We start from the raw sequence: 21,169 nt of genomic DNA, 5'->3' as shown, positions 1-21,169 counted from the left end.
AGGATAAACCATTTCCATTTGGAGATATCATGAGTTATCCTCTTGTGCTGCCACCATCAGGCTACAGTGTCAGAAACACAATCTCATAATCTAATTGCTTGAATTGCGCACTTAAGTGTGCATTAAAGCACCGCCAGTGGGCAAGTGTGTCTCCTGTTTGAAAAGCACTAACGCACACTTGATGCACTCTTCTTCTAGTCCCACTTTGGTGAGTGGGTACCTCCACAATTCATCATGGTTTACTGCACAACACCAGTCCAGTTGTTGGCAGTAATTCACCTGTTTTAGGACCGACAATAACCAGTAGACATGAAGAAGTCGAAGTTTGTGACATGGACCCCATAACCTATAATTACTCATGTACAAATACTGCACAATTATTGCAGAAACTCCAGAGAAATGTATCTTTTGACTTCTATTTTTCAATTTGTCTAATAAATACAATCTTCCCAATGAGACTGCTAAAAATAATATTGCAAATCGAACATTATAAAAACATATAAAACATTGGAATTGAAATGAAAAAATCTCATCAAACAGAAAGCACTCTAAATAATATCATGTTATTCTTCTTTTATCTATAGCAGACCTGCTTGCTTCTAGATTACTTGGTTTAATTGCTTTACTAACCTTATTACTCCTCTCTCTGCTCCTGAATGTGCATTTTGCATAGTCTTTACTATCATCTGACTGTAACTGTCATACTGTATGGTTGATGCTATCTATTTGTTCATCATGTGGAAATGAAACAAAACCAACAAAGCATCTGAGCTCCACTGAGCCATGTATCTGTGCAAGCAACAGGATCTCTTGATTATTGAAGTGTGTCCCAGTGAGCTTGGATAAACCTCCTTACACTTGTGGTGTTAACAAGCACTTGGGCCCTGTGGCAGTCGCCGCAAACACATAAAACAGCAAGCGTGGGTACTGGGACGCACAGACAAGTTCAGAAAGCCATCAGGAACACAACATACATTAGTCCATTCTTATATATATTATATATATGTGATGTCATGTGACACATGATAAGGATGTTAATGTTGAATCACGGACAGAGAGACGGCACCAAAGAGTCAAGGATGGTGGAAAACTGGTGGTCAAAGGATAATGGACGACTTACCAGCCAATACGTGACTCAGCACTACATAAAACACATCATCAAATACATGTAAGAGGATTAAGACAACAAGAAAAAACATGAACAGAAAAGATTCTGGAACAAAAATCTGAATTATAAGAAAACGTTAGAGCTGTATTATAAAGGCTGAATGTTGAAACTGAAATTTGGACATTGTTTAGCTGCACAATGCATGACAGCAAGCACAGTAGAATTTGATTTGTAGTCATCACTTATTCACTACTTCTTACTTTTTACATGGTGGCATAATTTGAAGTCCATTATAAATTAAGGACACAATTATTCTCGCTTGAGAATTCAGGCAAAAACTCCAAAATGATGGTCACATCATGAGTTTTGAAGTCGGTGAATTTTTTACAGTGTATGCCAATACCATAACATTAAAAGACACCATAGAAAGGCACCTTTAAGTTCCTGGAAAAGTGTCACTTTCTGGTAAGCAGTAAATATTTCACAGTGACCTCATCACTCACTGAAAGGTATAAACATAAAATGTCCCTGTTCTTATCATATAGAACGGCCTTTCTCCTCTTCAATGATATCCCCTTGACTTGTAATTACAATTATCTTATGGTGTTTTGTTTTTTTTTGTCCCACCTCAACTTCCTGTTTCAACAGGAAATAGATCACATTAAGGGTGCAGCCAGACAGAACATGGCAAAGCTGCTGGACACCACCAGCAATTCCCTCAATCAGCTGCTTGTGGAAAGATTAATCATGCTGCCAATCCAAAAGCAGCTCAGCGCTCACGGCTGTAGCTGTTGTAATTTATCTAGGTTAATTTTCTATGACATTCAGGTTGTAAATTGTTAAATAAGTTTATTAAAACTGCAGTTTAATTTCACAAGTATTGTACTACTTGCATCAGTACAGGAGCTGCATCTGAACTGTATTTAATAAACATTACATGTTATTGGTTACTGCAGTTCCACCCCTTCCAAGTCAAAGGTCATTTAATAGAACTCCACTACATTGTTTGTTAGTCCCTGTTATCCTCTTTTGCTTCACACATGCAATCACAGAAGCAAATGTGCAGCAGTTGCTTTACGATGTTCATTCTGGCTGTATTTCAAGGAAGTAAGCATACCATACAATGCATATTTTCCTTTTGCAATTACAGACACAGGAGGAAATTCAAGTGAGAAACTCATCATGTATAAATGACAGAAAAGAACAAACCTTGTGTGCACAGTAGTAACGGTCATGTGGGAAAACACTGAATGACTCAGCAGTCCAGAGCAAGAAAGGAGCTCTGACACATACCAGGGTTTATAGATATTTACTGGGCTGCTGTTGAGGTGCTGTCATCGGGCCTAAAATTTCAAGTGGCAACCTGGTAATGATTGGCCATGACACTGACATGAACTGTGATGGAAAACATAGCCCTCTTATCAATTTACTGGAAATATCACATTATATATCCTCCTTTGTTTTGTTTCTAAATTCCAGTGAACACTGCTGCTTCCATACCATATTACTCAATTACAACAGTAATATTTAACATTGTAGCATTTTCATGTGGATGGTCCACAAAGCACTGCAGCAAAGCCTGGATATATCATAGGTAATAAATAATCTATTAAGCTGTGACCCATCAATACTTTGTTCTGTAAGACAGATTGACATTATAGCCTCATAATGACTCAAAAATGTACACACTGTCAGAACAGCTTAGATTTCCAAGGTTTTGTTCGAGGAGTAGACCATGTTTTTGAGGACATAGACAAAAAAATCCTCCCTGACCAGACCATTGCTGTGGAGAGTCAGACTAATACTGTAGGCAGTATTAAAAATGTAGAAAGCATTTTTGTGATAAAAAGTTTCCATCAGTGTTTTTTAATAATCTATGCTGTAGATTTAAAAAACAATGCTGTCATCACCTGGACCCACATGTGGATGTATTGAGAAAATGTCCTGAGAAAAAATATGTTTTACCATCTGTTATCTATGTTTGTTCCCATTAAAAAAGAGGCTTTTTGAAATTTTGATGTCGCAATCTTCAAATATCATCATGAGTTGAATCAAATGACTTGTATAAATTACACTGCTGCACTATTAATTATATAACAAAATGATATGTAAATGTACTTACATCCACAATGAAGAAGTCTAACCAACACCAGGCATTTGTGAAGTACTTGACAAAGCCGTAGGCCACCCATTTCAGCAACATCTCCAGGATGAAGATATAGGTGAAAACCCGATCAGCATACTCCAGAATGATGCGGACTGTCTTCCTCTGCTCAATGTACACATCCTCAAAAGCCTAAAGTGCAGCAGAGAATCAGCACATGGACCATGGCTTATCTGATTTTACCATCAATACATTACACAAGCTGATGTTGCAAATGGGTAAACTGTGAGGGAAGCTACACATTACAACATATTTGTTAATGTTTAATGTCTACATGGCATGAATTCCTTATCAACCAATACTAATATCTATAAGAGGTGTTTTGGGTTTTTTTTCAATTGAGAAGGGCTGACTTGGATTTTTACTGTTCTCAAACATGTGTTAGAATTTGTCAAGCTGATCATTCCCCTCAGCTCTTCCATTCTCCATTGCTGTATCCATTCTTCACCATATAAGTATTTTGATCTGGCCACAGGCCTGCTCCCTCCAGAAAGCTGCAAACCTAAGCTGGATTCTGCCAGCTGAAAGGCTGGTGTATTACAGCACTTTGCTGTCCATTAGCAGGAGCAATTGCAGTGGAAAAGCAGGAGATGTGCACATCCTTATGAGGTTCACTTTTTCTAAACCAACGGCACATTCTTGTTTTATTTATTCTGTGAATTTTTTTTCTCAGTTCACCTACTATCTCCTGCATTTACATAATAATATTGAATAATATTGACAAGCACTGAGTAACTTTGCTTTGATATGTGTTTCATGTGTGTGTGTGTGTGTGTGTGTGTGTGTGTGTGTGTGTGTGTGTGAGAGAGAGAGAGAGAGAGCGAGAGAGAGAGAGAGAGAGAGAGAGAGAGAGAGAGAGAGAGAGAGAGAAACCTTACCAGGGCTCCACTGCTGAGCAGGATCATGAAGATGATGAGAGTTTCAAACCAATTGTGTTCTACGATCAGGTAGCAGGTCTTCCTCAGGAACCACCAGTGTTTCCCCCAGCCGTGAGTGATGGGAACATCACAGCACTTGTATTTGGCCACACACTCTGTGTGACAAATAAATACACAGCTGCTGATATCGCAAAAAAGACAGAAACATAATACTGCCAAGGACACAATGTAATGTATAACAGTGCCAATAAAATACTATCTACAGTGTTGATAATTATTCATGTCAATAATAAACACTACCTACCATCTGTCCAGCAGGCATCTGGGTCAAGGTACTCCTCCACTACCTCCACTACTGCCACCTCCTCCACATCAGGCTTGATGTCTATTGTGCTGCCCTCAGATGAACTGGTGTCATCCAGCTAGGACAAACAGAGGACCAAAGAGATCATTTCAACCTCTGACTTTCTCTCTGAACATTACAGGCTCAGCAGTGAGATGCTGAGCCTGTGGACATGGCACAGTGCCAGGAGAGCAATTACATTAATGCTCCTTTTGCATTTATATGCATGACATGATTTATTACTACAGGTACAGTATATATGTTTTAGCTATGTAGTGTAGCTATATCTCTCTCTGCCACTGCCTATTCTGCAGAGTTATTAATAGATGCACAAAGAAGTAATTAAACTTGACCAGTTATTGATTGGATTGGTAATGATGTCCATTGTTATATGTGCATAAATATAGATACTTCAGTGATGAAGGATTCATTTATTTCTGATCAAAGAATTAAACAAATACTTGTACAAGCATTCAAGTCTTGGTAGAACAAGAATTGCTCTGGATATGAATTTCAGATTTGTAAGGTATATTAAAGAGGAATGTGAAATCTCTTATCTTTAGGCATTAAAACTATGGCTTGGTGAAGTTCACCTGTGGCAATAAATCATGCCACAACTTAGGTCAAGGTGAGGTAAGGCAAACCGGTGAAACACCATCATAACAGCAGCCTTATTGCAATAAAGTATACACACACACGCACGCATGCAGACACAGCCACTCAGCCAGTTCAGTTCACTAGAGAATGATACTGCACTTTATACCCTTAAGTCGTCAGCAAAGGGCCGCATTTTCGCTCTCTTCCACTCCCTCTTTTTTCTCTCTACCAAACAGCCAGATGGACCTCTGCTTTTCTGATTGGCTGTTAGCTGCTCTGTCTGTGTCTGCTCCCTGCAGTGTACCTCGTGGCTGGCTGTGGTGCAGGGAAGATTGTTGTGTGGTTGGTTGAGGAAGCCCAGTGGAATATGAACCTGGTGCAGGTAGAGTTGTGACGTTGCTGTATTATCCCCTTTCTTTCTACTACAAACCAGGTCAAGGTGACCCATGCATCAGACTTCTCGAAGCTTTGTGTCTGGCTTACCCATCTCTCACATTCACACTATACAGCAGGCACTATGTTTCTCTGCCTTTGTTTCTGTCTGTCTGCAGGGTCAGCACTCAGGCTCAGTGTTGCAGCTGTCATGCCTAAATGGGTGTTCTGAAATGTCAGGCACACTAAATGTCTTCGGTGTGGCAGCTCAGACCAGTTCTGCTTAATGGATCAAAAGATGCCACATGAGCACAAACAAGCACATGCATTTACACACGTGAAGCTAAATTTCTAAACTTGTAAATACATTATTAAACACAAGGAGTATCACAGCAATGACGTAGCTCTAAAATAGCTCACATATCCAATAAACAGTGTCCAAAGTAAAACTGCAGCATAATCTCCCAACATCAGGTAATGATTTACCCAATCTATCACCACACTAGGCAAGGACATTACCACTGACATCTCAATGCTTACATCTCTCTGACATTCTCATACTCTTAGCAGTAATTGCTACTCACATCTTTACTGTTCTCCACATCCGATTCGCTGCTGAAGTCTTCTGTATTAAGGTTTTCAAAGTCTGACTCGCCAACAGCGATGGGAACACAGACAGTGAGGTTGGGGTTGTGAATGAAGGACATGTAGTCCTCATCAATCATATACTTTCCCACACTGCTCCCAATGCCGCTGGTGGTGCCATTGCCATTTTTAGCATAGTCCAGTTCACGGTTGATGTCCACTGTGTGATTTGCAATGCAGTTGAGCTTCTTCTCGTACATTTCATCCAGAGGCTTCTGTTCATCCTCTACGGGCTGCTTGTCAAAAACAGAGCAAAACATAACAAACAGAAAAGTCCACTTGAGCTGTCAGACTAAAACACACATTCATATGACAACAGCTATAATAGTTCAGGGTATTCAGCAACAAAGAATTGGTTGTTCATCTAGATGTTTAATTTTATGGTACCTTCTTGAGTACTGTGGCTACAAAGAGACGCATGTTTGCCTTGAACCAGGCAATCCCCTTCTTGATGCGGGCGACTGCCAGCTGGAGGTTGTTGGGCTCACCATCGTCATCTGTGGCAGCGAGGTTGTCTGCGCTGAATGAGCTCAGCAGCAAGGCCAGAAACAGGTTCAGAACCTCAGGAAAAAAAACACCACAAACGCTGGAACCCATGCACTCGCAGTAAATGGTTCATACCTTGGAAACTATAGCAGGCCACTATCATTCAGCAGCATCTACACTATGTAATCTTTGTCTTTTCTTACCACCAGGTTTCCAATGACCATGACCATCATGAAGACGATGAGACACATGCTCTGTCCTGCCACCTCCATACAGTCCCACATGGTCTCAATCCACTCCCCACACAACACTCTGAACACAATCAGGAAGGAGTGGAAGAAGTCATTCATGTGCCAGCGAGGAAGTTCACAGTCCTGGGCGATCTTACACACACAGTCCTTGTAGCTTTTGCCAAACAGCTGCATGCCCACCACGGCAAAGATGAAGACGATGATGGCCAGCACCAGGGTCAGATTACCCAGAGCTCCCACTGAGTTACCAATGATCTTGATCAGCATGTTGAGGGTGGGCCATGATTTGGCTAGTTTGAACACTCTTAACTATAAGAGAAAAAGCAAACATGATTATTCCACAGTTATCCATATTAGGACAGAAATCTAAAAGAGGTTGGACTTGAACTGACTTGTCCATTTAATTTCAGGAGTCAAAGAGGTAAAGTAAATGTTGACATGCCTATATCTATATTCTTCCACTTACCAATCGGAAGGACCTGAGCACTGACAGACCTTCCACATCAGCCAGTCCCAGCTCAACTAAACTCAGGGTTACAATGAAGCCATCAAAGCAGTTCCAGCCTTCCTGGAAGTAGTAGTAGGGATCCATGGCAATCAGCTTGGCAAACATCTCCCCAGCGAAGATGCCTGTGAAAACCTGTAGACCAACATCACAGTTACGCCATAAATTTAGGACTGAATTTACAATCTTGCTGTAAAAACAAATGTACAACCCCACTTCCAAAAAAGTCATTGTTTTTTGTAACTATACGCCCTGACACAATTTGTCATTGTTAAGATTCTACCATCCAAAGCGAAGTATGAACAACATCCAGAAATCCCACGTCTCTAGGCCCGAGATCATCTGAAATGGATTGATGCAAAGTGGAAAAGTGTGCTGTGGTCTGACAAGCCCACATTTCAAGGAGATGGACCATCCTGTGTAAAGTTCAAAAGCCAACATCTCTGATGGTAAGGGGGTGTGTTAGTACCCATGTCATAGGTAACTTGCACATCTGTAAAGGCTACATTCATGTTGAAAGTTACATACAGGCTTGGGAGCAACACATGCTGCCATCTAGATGACATCTTTTTCAGGAACATTGCTCCTTATTCCAGCAAGACAACGCCAAGCCACTGTCTGCAGGTATTACAACAGTGCAGCTCTTCAGTAAAAGATTGCAGGTACTAGACTGTCCTGCATGCAGTCCGGATCTGACTCCCATTGAAAATATGTGGTGCATTATGAAAGAAAAAATACGACAGCCGAGCCTCTGGACTGTTGAGCAGCTGAAGTTGTATATCAAGTAAGAATGTGAACTTCCAAAACTTCAACAATTACGGTCCCTAGTTTCCAAACACTGACTGAATGCTGTTTAAAGAAAAGGTGATGTAACACAGAGGTAAACATGCCCATGTCCATGTTTAGTCCATGTGAGTCACAGTCTAATGTCTACTGTTTGTTTCAGTAGACTGTGACTTTATAAAAACTGACTTAATCCATATCCAATAATAATGTCATAATACAAACATTAAAAACAGCAAAATTTCAAATCCTTCCTCGTTCTAAAAGTCTTCAGGGAAAACTGAGTGCAGAATGAAAAAAATGGCTTGCTTACACTGCATTTTATTTGATGTAGTGCTGATTAAAAATGGATTGGGATATGCTTAGAGTGAGTACTCTTCTGACAGGGCAAGGTCATAAAGTGGTAGCACCGTGTTCCAGCAGAACTTGCATGGAGCTGTAGTATTCTGAGCCCTTCCCATGTCGCCCACCCAGTGGCTAATCATGTGCCCAATCAGTGCTGCAGAGAACACCCAATGATTCATACTGCACCATCCATCACACTGATTCCTCTGACTTCAGTTCCTGTTTTACTCCTGACAGCATGCCAATCCCTATGACCTCATTTCCTGTCTTAGCACTGACACTGTGCCAATGCTGCTGCCCTCAGACAGCTGTGCTACAGTGATGTCTGACAGCAAGGGCAGAGCACAGACAAATCAAAATGTCTGCTGTACGTTTGGTTAATATGTACTCTGCTAAACCAGTGGTAGGCAGATCAGTGGCAAGCCTTATTATGACTGTTATTTAGTCTTGTGTGTGTGTGTGTGTGTGTGTGTGTGTGTGTGTGTGTGTGTGTGTGTGTGTGTGTGTGTGTGTGTGTGTGTAAGAAAGGGAGAGACTTAGACAGAGTACAGCAGAGTTGAGGTAAGCAGGATGCAACGGAAACAGGAGAGTGACCTGAGTGCGGGTGATGAGAGTTTGGGGAGCAGGCTGTCTGGCTACATTAAAATGGATATAAATCTTTAATGAGACCCCATCAGAGTCCTATATACACTATGAGCGTGTGTCTTAAGTGCACATACCAAATGATGCATTGATACATTGGTTTGAGGTTATGTAGGTGGGGCAAACTGAACCTGCAATGCTTCTGTAACTCCTGGGAGAGATAATGGGGTTCATGCAGGCATAAAAACTTACAAAGACAAATGGCAGTGGTACAAGAAGGGCCAAACGAAGAACTGCAGGTTCTCACCAGGTTGCCAGTTGCCAGGACATCCTCAAAATGGGGTGTCATGGGGTAGTGCTCCATGGCCATGAAGAGGGTGTTGAGGACAATGCAGATGGTGATAGCGAGGTCAACAAATGGGTCCATGACAATCAAGTAGACTATGTGCTTGATCTTCAGCCACAGGGGAAAGCACTCCCAGATGAGGAATATATTGGCAAACTTGTACCAACAGGGAGGGCACTTCCTCTGAGACTCCTCCAACTCTGCAGGAGTGACGAAGAAGAAAGAAAACCAGAAAGGGTGAGAAGAACAAAGTAGTTAGGAGTGAGTCTCTAAAGTCACACTAGCAATTTTCTTCCCCGAACATGAGAAAAATGTCAGTTTGAGGTGTATTTGCAAACAGTATGTAGTGCAACATCTAGATCACAGCTAGTTTGAATTGTGATCACAAGTTAGTAAGGTGAAAATTAAACTCTTTACTACATACTGTTAGTTTGCTAAGGAAAGAAGGAAACATGCACTTTCTGTACCCTCTATCAGTGTGTTGGTGACTACGCTCATCTGACTATTGGCACGGTCCTTTCCTTTGAAGGAGGAGTTCAGCTGATCCACAGATACCATGAGAGAGCCAGAGTGCTTCTTCTTAATCTCCACATCAGTAGTCTGTACTCAGAGATGGACACAATGTCAGTCAGAGAAGTACTCACATGAATGCATACTCACAAACATCACACATTAAAACTCATGCTCTTAAGCTATCCAAATGATAAATGATGCCATAGGTCTGCTCAGACGATGAAAAACCGAACGTGATGAATGCAGCTTTTGACATCCGATCATCAGATCTTTTTTACAGCGTATGATTATCCCAAATTTCCTGTTTTGTTCAGTTTTCCTGCATTTCCTGCAACATATCATGACACATTTCAAATTTATACTGTAAATTCTCAAATATTTGCCTGAATTTACCACAACAGAGGAGAGAACCAAGTCTTTATTAAAACAAACTTCTATTTGAGATAGGTCTTTATTTCTAATTTCCCCTGTTTTCTATCTGTAGTATTTTATTAAGTGGCCATTATTGAAGTACTGGCTTTTGTCTGAGAATTTACGGTACATTTTGTAAACCCTGCCTCTTGTACTGCGCATAACTAAACTACAACCTCTAAGTAAACAACATTAAAATGCATGCAATGGCATGCTGGTCAAGAACAGAGGGGAATTCAAGACATTTGCTTCTACATCATGCTACATTTTAATGATACAAAGGTAAAGGTTGGTTGAGAATTAAAGAGGGGTCTACCATGCTAGACATACTGAGGAGAAATACTGTTACAGAAAAAGGTTTCAGATTTAATTTTGCACCATCCAGTGGCTAAGGAGCAGAGGATAAATGAGGACAGGATGGAAAGAATGGGCAGCAGGAAGAGTGAAACCGAAAGGAAGACAAGAAGAAGTGAAGGGGTATCGAGAAAGTAGTACGGGAGCCCCTAAGAATGACAGAAGTCGAAGTAGGAAGTGATTTTTTTCCTGCGAAATGTTTTGACTGTGCATGTGTGACCTGGTTGATAGAATTGTTAGGAGAACTGGGGGGGGGGGGGGGTCATATCTGATATTAACTGTTAGACATTAATCAATGAAAATGATAATCATGATGCTGATAAGGCAGTGACTTCATGAATACTGTTTCAGCTGGTTAGTGCCTTCTAGAGCTGTTAAAAAGGGAGAAGCAGAAAAGGGCATTAGATGTGTAAGTGTAAGATGAAATTCTAAGTCAGAATCTAGATATTGAGGGGTGGAAAAGGAAGCTACTGAGTTCAGGAAAAAGAGGAACAAGAGCCAAGGGGAGGAGGTTGTGAAGGAGAAGCTGCAGAGACCGGGGCCGCCACCATCATGCCTAAACTGTATGGGTGTCCCATGGACGTCCTTACACTGTCATCAGTGGCTGCCTTATCTATTTTCACCTCAGGCAGAAGCCGTCTGCCGGGCCCAGGGCCGATGAGCGACACCACGCCATTGCAGTCCACTGTGCTGTTCCTCTTCCCTCCAGAGTGGGGTGCCAGGGGGTGGATGCGTGATGAGCCTTGGCTGTAGCCACTGTAGCTGTTGCGGCGGTAAGGGATAAACAGGGAGCCTCGACGGTCTTCGCTCTCCTCTACTGTACTGTGCTCGTCGTCTGCAAACTCATTCTCTGAGCCCATGTCCTTGGAACGGCCTTTGAAGCTGAAGATGCTGCTCCGGCTGTTGTGGCGGGACATGAAGGGAGAGCCTGGGATGCTGAGTAGTGACTGAGGAGGGAGAGACAGATGCAGAGAGGGAGAGCTGAGGAGTTATTAAAAACAGCAGGAGTTAGTTGATGTGAACAAAAAGGGCCAACAAGGTGGAGTGGGACACAAGAATTGACAAGAATAAATCAGAGGACGGAGAGAAAAAGAAACAAGTTATCTCAAGAAAATGAGAATGTGTGCAAGCTAAAGACATGCAACATACAGGTTTCATTGTTTTGTAGCAATATAAGGTGTAAAATTGTGACTTCTCTGCCTGTACAATAACAAATAGATTGCTAGCTTTTGTGTGACATACAGATACCAAGGCTATCACTGGAGTTTCCTCGTACCCAAAGAGTTTATCACAAAATAAGTGACACAACAATGATAAAGAGGAATGGCAGGGCAATGTGATAATAATGCTCAATCATTTACAATATGAGAATTGAATCTCTGCAATGTACTGTAAGATGACAATGAATTTCCGAAATTGCTGATCAGCTGATCCTTCAAATTTGTTCTAATTCATTGTCTTTCCTTTATCATTCATGCTATTTTTGTCCTTTTTCCTGTGAAGAGCACCACAAGAATCCAGTAATTACACTCCTCTGCCAGTATGCAGATGTCTGAGTATGCAGATATCTCAGGGGTATACTATATATCCCTGTGGAGCCCAAAAAGAGAGGGGGTGTAAAATCCAGAAGGATGCACATGTGATGCCCAAGATGTCAGAGAAGAATCTGACAGAATCAGGAAGAAAACAACACACAGGCACCCAACCACAGGAGGAATGGGACAAGTAATTTCAAGCCATGGTCATCACAGTGAGCTTGCTGAAATGTTTGGAGTAGAATAGCTTTTCTCCCAAACCACAGGAGCTCAAGACCATAAGGTGCAAGTACAAGCAGCCGGGAGAAGAGGAGCAGAGAGCTTCAACTCAGTTGACTTGTGTGCTAAGGCTGGACCATTCAAATTTACCACAGAGTTAATGTGGTAAGCTGACATGCTCACAGGAGGAGAAAGACCATCATCTCAAGATGGCTTTTTGTGATCCAGCAAGAGAAAGAGAGTTAGGAGTGTGCCAACTATTGACTGAGCCAGTAGATAAGTGCGTAGTTCAACGAGTCAGAGCTACATGCAAGGTTGACAGGAACTATCCATAATTCCTGCTCCTGGAAGCTGTGAGTCATCTAGAGTGTGCTAAAGCCATCAGCATCATGTCCAGTAGATTCAGGACCTTTTTCAACAATAGTTTCATTCATACATCGGACCAGAGGGACAGAATCTCAGGACTCTGCAGGGATTTGAGAAGCTGACAGGGTGGGTCCAGATGTCCTGATATCTGGTGCTGAAGAAAAACAAGGTTGATGTTCTGACGGGATTCAGCATTGGAGCCACTGTGATTGCAACAATCACAGAGAAGCCAGTGAAAAGCATAGGCAAGGTGTCTGACAGCACACTGAGGGACCCGGCATCTATCCGATAAATGTGCACTGAACTGGGGGGCTATCTGAAATCAGTGAACCAGTCAAGGCATGGCTGTACGAACATGGAATTCAGTCTGTCATCCTGTGATCGGTCCTGACGTTCAAAGTGCCTCACTCGGCCACTGAAGCCTTGGAGAGTTACCCATGAGTCTGAGCAGCATCTCACTCTACAGGCACAGCAAGAAGCTTCAGCCACCACTCAAATCTCTGGAAGAGGAGCTAAAGGTTGCAAGGACCAGATAACTGATGAACCACTGGGTGTCAACAGACTCAAAAGTGGCAAAAGTTGACATTGGGGTGAGGACTGGAGGAAAGTGGCAAGCAGAGGAGGTAGTCCAGCATGCAGAGTCAGGTCAGGTCAAAGTGGTTACCCAAGGCAGAGCTGGTCTTCCAGTGTCAACAACACCATCTCCAAGTCCAGGAGAAAGCAAGAACAGTGGAGGAAGAAAGAAGTGATGGCAATGAAACAACAGGGGGCCTGGTCTTTTGAAAAACACTCTGGAGAGAAAGATGACCTTAGGAAGGTCACTTGGGTGAAGCCTGCAAGAGACTGGTCGGCAAGTGCAAGGAATCGTGATTTGAGAGCAAGGTCTGCCTGTTCACGTTGGATGCTGGACTTTTGCAATCCGATCCCTGGCCAGAGCTTACAATACACAAAACATCGAGAGAGGTAAAGAAGGACCATCAGCGATACCACGGAAACAGCTAAAAGAGCCTCAAGATGGCTATGGCTCGAGAGAGGAGAGCCATGGGCTCTAACTTGCCTTCTGGGCACACTCTGAGACCTAATCTATGTAGGCAAGGTTGTACGATGTTAAAAGACCCACAACACCCAATAATTCCTGAACATCAGCAGATAGATTTGCACATGGTAAGTCAAACAGCAGTCTGCATTTACTGTACAGTTTTACTGGTTCACTTTACCTGGTTCATGATGGATGTCTTCCTCCCCAGCCGGCTTCCTGGGAAACGAATGGTGCTTTTCTTGCTGCCATCGTCTGACTCAGACTTAACAACTTTCTCGCTGTCTCCCTTCTCTTTTTCCTGCTCTTTCTGACGCCATTTTTTCTTGCGATTGCGACGTTCCTTGGCACTCTTGGAACTCAGCTTGGAGACCTCAGAGGAGCTGCGGGACAAGTGCCCCCCTCCTTCATCCTCTAGGGCAGCCTCTGACACAGTGCCCGCAGATGTCGCCATGGCAGCAGCCTGAGAAAAAACATGATTATCATAAACTATAACTGTATGAAAAATGGGTATATGTACATTGTGTTTAAGAGCGTGAGACCAACCTGTGTCTCCTCCTGCTGCTTCTTGAGCTGCTCAAGCATGGCCTTGAATTCAGCCTCTTTCTGTTCCGCCTCCTCAATAGTAGCCTGGTTCTGCTCCTCATAAGCCATAGCCACCACAGCCAAGATGAGATTCACCAGGTAGAAGGAGCCCACAAAGATGACCAGCACAAAGAAGATCATGTAGGTCTTCCCTGCAGCTCGCAGAGTCTAACAGATGCACACAGACAAAGCAATGAGAACTAATCAGACATTTAGGGAGACTTAGCATGGAAAAGTGTTTTTAAGCAGCCATTGTGTCCTGTTGATAAGATATATTTGGAATGCATCTTGGTGAAATAGTAGTTTTATGTTTGTGACTTTTATTTTGCAGTACTTTTCTCTCTCAGAGGTACTGTATGTACACTATATGTGTTGTGTCAGCATTGCTGGTCCTTCTATATCCGGTTGATGGTTTTTCCAGGAAAACCTCTAGACAGAAGCCTTAGGGTGCAGGAATTCCCAGTTTTAACCACACACACACACACACACACACACAAAGTCTGACTGGCCTATTTGCCAAATGAAGTGAATCTATTATGGCTGCAGTGGTGCAGATCTGGAAGAGGAGGAGGACAAAGATGATAGTGCAGTGTCATGGTCATGCAGTTTAATATTACAGGTATCTGTGTGTGTGTACATATATTACATATATTGTACATACATTTGTGCAATATTTGTGTATATTTGCTAGAGAATATGATGTTCTAAGGGAAAAATGAATTGGGTGTTCGTTCATTGCTTAAGTACAAATGCAAACATGACATATTTCAGATTTCAGAAATTCTTTTTCACTCGCAAAAACAACAAAATTCTAGTGGCTAGTCACACACTCCTGCATACAGTATTTTCTGATCAGTTGTCCTTCTTTCCCTTTAATTCAGAGGGCAACTGAACTGAGAGGAGGAAGCTGCTGAGAGGCACTTTTGCTGATTCATCCAGGTATTAGGATGATGATGTATATATTTTTTATGATGAAGTGAGGATAAAATCATTAGCACTGCTTAGTGGGTGTTTTACTTCTCTGGGTAGGAGGTTTTTACTACAGGTCTCTAAAACAGGTGTAAGAATGGTGCAACACTCCATCCATGGGTCACACAGTGACAAAATATACAGCCCTTCTTTTTGGTTCCTGTGAAGAGTAACGTGTCCATTTGAGATAAAGGAATAAAGGAAAACAGTGCTTTACCAGCATGTAGAGATTCTCCCAGAAGTCTTGGGTCATGAGGCGAAAGAGGGTGAGAAAAGCCCATCCAAAGCTGTCAAAGCTGGTGTAACCATAGTTGGGGTTCCTTCCAGCTTTCATACATGTAAAGCCCTCTGGGCATCGTCTAAATGAAACAAACAGGAATACAAAAACTGTAACAAATGATGAAATGTGCCACTTCAGCATCAACACAATTGGATTTATAGATAAAGGCATCAAAGGCAAACTAATGCCTCATCCACATGTACAAAAGGTATTTTTAAAACAGGGTTTTTCATCCAGGCATGACCCGCCTTTGCCATAGTAGGATTGGTAAATTCACAACAGGGTCCAATCCAGAGTTGTTGATATTGGCAGCAGCGTCTGTGTCATGGCGCATTCTGACATCTCTGTTCCTTAATAAAAGTGGAAGAGCAATTATACATTTATGTGTGACTTGTAAACATGCAAGAAGTCCTATTAGCAAGGACGTTTTGGAGCATGTTTGCCATTGCACAAAATGGCCAGATGTAAACAAAATAGATAGTGGTTTTCCCTGTCTACATGTCAACACTGCAAACAGAGTTTCTAAATATAATCACCCTGGAAGGAATTTTTCAAAGCTCCCATTTTCACAGCCAAAACGCACGATTCATGGTTTTGAAAAATGCCTGTATACTTGTGGACTGGGAATAAGATAGAACAGGACCATGAAAATGAGTGTTGCTGTTTTGTTGCTGTTGTTTGATTGTACATGCATGTATGCATGCAGTACATATACACTGTTAGGAGTAGTATATTGATATGTCAGGCTCATGAATTATGAATACATGATTGACTGCTTAGATAGTATGTGTACATGAGTAGTGTGTGTACTCATACTATATATTTTATACTGTACTTTTGAACTGCCAAAATCTTTTGTCCCTGAAGACTGGACTCTTTTTTTTTTCTTTTTTTTTTTTAGTGCCCATTTATTGGTTAAATAAATATTAACATTTTTTTTGTGTGTGGTAAAATGTGCAAAATCTGCATGGCCTGAAGATCCACCAGGCCAAAATGCGACTGAGGTGGGTGTGAGTGCCTCATTCCTCCTGGAGTCACCCCACAGAGCTAAACAACACACAGCAAGCTCCAGGCCAAGCAAGATCTGATGACTGAGGGATAAAGTGGCCGACAGCTAACAGAGAGTGGCTCCAGTTTGATGAAGACATGGATGGGATCTTTGAAGCCAAGGGACAGAGGTGGATAATCTTCGGATCTTCATGAGGAAGAAGTTTATCACCTTCCATGTCGCAGAGAACTGAGAATGGGCAGAAATGAAGTGACCACCTGGCATGTCACAAAGAGTAGGCTGACTGGCACCTCAACAGCAGTTACAGCAATGTAGAGAAGTACAAAGACTTGGGAGACTGTGGCTTTGATATCACCCATGAAATCACCAATGACTTCAACACTACTGAGCCAAGTAGGTCAGCAGGGCAAGCTTGGACCCTGGCTCGAATGGAATACTTTTCAAGATCTAGAACAGGTGCCCCAGGCACCTGTGATGACTGTGGAGGCTTCTCAAGGTGATCTGGAGGAAGAGGACAGTAGTCCAGTGGGTGTCTGGATTCTTAAGGAGGAGAGCACAAGCTCAACTGACCAGTTCAGGGCCATCTCGTGCCTCAGTGATGAAGGCGAGATATTCTTTAGTATTGTTGCTCAATGCCTGATGGTTACCCCCTGAAGCTACACTGGCACCTCAGTTCAGAAAAGAGGAGTTTTAAAGGTTTGAGGGTGCACTGAGCACACAGGATCGGTCATTTAGTCGATCAGAGAGGTGCAGGATGGTCATGGAGACCTTGTCACTGAGGTCGTTCCTTGGCAGGACTGCACAGGAATATCACTGGATGCTGTAGAAAAGGCATCAAGATGGCTTTGATCAAGAGGGGTAACCCCTTTGACCACAAGCTACACTTGGACACAAGCTGGTGCATGATGAACCCTGGCTGAGTGGTTTAGACAAGAATGTCTGATGTTGAAGGACCAAAACACCCAATCACCCATTGTTACATCACTAATGATGTGTTCAAATGCAAGATGTGTGAAAGAACATCAGAGGAAACCTGAAAACATTAAAGCATAAATATGGAGGCATGCATTTAAGGAGTAAATCACTGGCTTACCCTGAGTCAGAACTATTTCCACATAGCAGAGCATCAAGTTGACCGGGGAGGAAGTAGAAATTAGCTATAAAAAAACAGAGAACAGTCACTTGCACTAGCCGTGGGGCAAAACTGTGTGTGCTACCGTAATTACTCACTGTGTCTGTTAATGTTTTATATCAGCAAATATATAAATAAATATATAACATTTCTCAAAAACGATACAGAGAAAAAGATGCACACAGTATCTTTTATGTCACACTTATGTAATAAAGTGCAGCTAGTTGCCCAGATATCAAGGTAATGACTCACTGTCATTCATGATGTATTCACTAAAGTCAAAGCCCCTGCTGCCATTTGCCAGGTACTGCTCAGTCATGTTGATTGGCCAAATTACACACTTATTCCGCAGGTTCCCCATGAAAAGTTGCAGTCCTATCAGAGCAAAGACGCTGAGACAGAAGACGGTCAGGATCATCACATCCGACAGCTTCTTCACAGACTGGATCAGAGCGCCCACAATGGTCTTCAGGCCTGTCAATTAATATACAATAAACACATGCGCGCACACACACACACACAAATGTGCACAAATGCACACGCATGAAAACAGACAAACTCACGTACACGTACAAACGAACATGCAAATTCAAATGCACGCGCGCACACACACAGACACACACACAGATAGACACAATAAAAAGAACTGCAACTTTTGGCACTGCAAGAGTGCTCAAGCTGAGTTTGGTTTTAGAGCTGCAATTCAGAGCTGACTAAAGTCACGCACAAAAAAGTTAAGTTAGGTAACATATCTAATCCTGTATTTAACCCTGTGCTGTTCAGGCTCTTACATAAATCTAAACTTGGCAGGCATCAGAATTATTTCTTGAGCACCTACACCCAGCGCTGCCAAGCCTCAACACCAGCAACTGACTTTCAGTGTGTCTTGTGCATTCCCTCATCAAACCAGTGTGTAAACTGTGCTTATTGTTGTTCCTGTCATTCCTGTCTTGATAGAAATCTGCAGGTCAGGCTGTCTCATTTCAATTAATTATTCAGATAGTCTCTCGGCATATTGTGGGTATTAAGCACTTGACCTATGATTTATTATTAACAGAGAATTTTAACACCTCAACTGTAAGCGAAAATAATCGCAATTGACAAAAAGAGACTATTTTGATGGAAAATGACAGTGGGTTACAACAGATACCATCACATTTGCTGATATGCAAAAATTAATTAATAGAATTATAGTAACAATAATGGCTGAGGTAACCACAGGGGTGTGAGTTGGTGTGGAGTACGTTTGGAATAATGCGTTCATTGTTATACTGTGAAATGTAGCTCTCTCTTTTGTAGCTCTACCTGAGGATTTTTGTGCACTGATGTTGAGATGTCTTAGGAATTTAAGTCATGTATAAACGTAATACGCTGATCAAACTTTTACATAAATGCAATAAGGTCATTCCTACTGCATTATCTATGTATCAACAAATGATAAACACAATAAAGCCTACACCAGAGAGTTTAGAGAAGAAAGCTGAGAGCCCAGGTTAGATGTGAAAGATATTTAGCGTAGAAATTGGAATTCTTTGATATCCAAACATAAATAATGTAAGCAGAGAGCAATAAGGGCACCATAAGGTAATAAAGAATGCACATGGAGTGTGTGTGTGTGTGTGTGTGTGTGTGTGTGTGTGTGTGTGTGTGTGTGTGTGTGTGTGTGTGTGTGTGTGTGTGTGTGTGTGTGTGAGTGTGTGTGTCTGTGGTTGCTGGTGAGGGGGCTGAATATCTCCAGTCATTGTCTGCAGGTACTACTCTACAGCTCTGAGGCAGAAGAACATGTTGTCCTGCATCCCCATGTCTCCAGGGAGGAGAAAGCCTTTCTCCTTTCCTGTGCTAACGTTCTTGCTGTTGACTTCCATTGTTTCTTTACGTGCCCAACTGGACTGGCTTTATGCTACTATTACTTATTATGAGTACTGCTTTATTCTAATAAAGATAATGATCCCTTATCATGAAACTGGATGTTTTCTGAATCTAGAATCTACTCTTGTCTTGCTTCACTGGACATAGTGCTCTTTCCTCCCTTACTTTCTTTTTAAGCACCACTTGACTATTTTCAGTATTATCATAGGCTGAAATGCTTACATGCACCACCACACTTGTCGGTACTTTTGCTTTGGAGAAGGATCATGGCCAAAATAAGTCTTGTACTGGGTTACTGCTGGCCTGTTCTTGAATCTTTAGAAAGTGGTGCAAATATGCATTTCTTGGATAACAAATACCACTGAAGTGGCCCTTGAAGAGTAGATACTGCATAATAAAAGCCTTCATTACCTTCTTTCTCAATTGGCTCCTTACTAGGAATGATTGGTCCTCCATAAGCACATCATTTTCTTCCAAATGGGCACCAGTTTTGGTTAATTCACTTGAGAGATTTCTGTATTTGTGTCTTTGCTCCTATCACTGCTTTAAAGTGGGTGGGACTAATTTGGAAAATGTGCCAGGCCACTGTCAATCAAAGCTGACTGACCCTCACTCATAGTTCAAAAGAAGCAGATCACCTAAGTTCTTGACTGTTAAATTCTTAACAAATAAATAAATAAAGTTTTCCCTATTTGTCACTGACTGAAAAAATGTCAAAATATGAAACAAGAGACAACACTGTATGTCCTCACTCCAAATCTCTGAGCATTATATTTTAGAAAAGTTTCATTCTGTGACGGACGTCTATCACAAAAAAAGAGCCTATATCGGGAGAAATATTGTGCATAGAATTTGCACTAAAGTCTCTACATTAAGTAATCCAAACTCAACTTGGCACCTTGTTATCACCTGAGCAGATGTACATACTATGTCAGCACTTGTGCAGTCTCTCTTAAACATACATTTCTGGTGGGACTGGTTTATTAAGTGCAGATTTCGATAAAACTATATAACTAAAAAATATATCGAGGATGTAATAACAGCACACTGATTTTACTATGATGGTGCATTCAATTTGAACCACTGAAGAGGTCACATTCACAGTTTTTTTCATAAAACACAAAACACCACAACAAACACTGCAGCTGTATGGGATGTTTCCATCAAACAGACACACTTTCATTTTCTAAAGTCTGCATTCCCCACCCCATGTAAGTAAACAGTTCTACAGAACTGTGTTATAAAAAGCTTAATTGTCTGAAGCATTTCCACTGAGAAAGAACTGAAAGCACTTCAGCCTGGTTTCGGATAAATCTGGAAAAGAGAAATTGTATTGTGGGATTACTATTTCCTTTCATTTGCTGTGTCCATCTATGGGAACATTCCTGACTGACTGCAGCTAATAATCATACTGCATTCAACAATCAGCTGAAAGCATCAGCACCACAAACAGCAAACAGCGCACAGAACCGGGCTCAGTCAAGGA

At 41.8% G+C, this 21,169-nt stretch overlaps 1 protein-coding gene across 1 annotated transcript in view; it reads right to left on the bottom strand.

Annotated features, from left to right (window-relative positions):
- The window catches only part of scn8ab (sodium channel, voltage gated, type VIII, alpha subunit b), a 49,862-nt gene that overhangs the window by 10,620 nt on the left and 18,073 nt on the right, over positions 1-21,169 (bottom strand). The window contains exons 7-21 of the mRNA XM_070957994.1: positions 18,067-18,288; positions 17,776-17,839; positions 15,611-15,752; positions 14,386-14,592; positions 14,021-14,302; positions 11,307-11,630; positions 9,873-10,005; positions 9,367-9,605; positions 7,311-7,484; positions 6,797-7,153; positions 6,495-6,668; positions 6,047-6,340; positions 4,455-4,572; positions 4,151-4,305; positions 3,231-3,404 (exon numbers count right to left, since the gene is read on the bottom strand). Coding sequence (XP_070814095.1) covers positions 3,231-3,404; positions 4,151-4,305; positions 4,455-4,572; positions 6,047-6,340; positions 6,495-6,668; positions 6,797-7,153; positions 7,311-7,484; positions 9,367-9,605; positions 9,873-10,005; positions 11,307-11,630; positions 14,021-14,302; positions 14,386-14,592; positions 15,611-15,752; positions 17,776-17,839; positions 18,067-18,288 — 3,059 coding nt within the window. The remainder of the gene's footprint in view (positions 1-3,230; positions 3,405-4,150; positions 4,306-4,454; positions 4,573-6,046; positions 6,341-6,494; positions 6,669-6,796; positions 7,154-7,310; positions 7,485-9,366; positions 9,606-9,872; positions 10,006-11,306; positions 11,631-14,020; positions 14,303-14,385; positions 14,593-15,610; positions 15,753-17,775; positions 17,840-18,066; positions 18,289-21,169) is intronic.

The sequence above is a fragment of the Chaetodon trifascialis genome, chromosome 3 (genome assembly GCF_039877785.1).
Source record: "Chaetodon trifascialis isolate fChaTrf1 chromosome 3, fChaTrf1.hap1, whole genome shotgun sequence".
Classification (NCBI taxonomy): Eukaryota; Metazoa; Chordata; class Actinopteri; order Chaetodontiformes; family Chaetodontidae; genus Chaetodon; species Chaetodon trifascialis.
The sequence above is the reverse complement of the archived record's forward strand: the minus strand, read 5'-3'. Positions and strand labels throughout refer to the sequence as shown.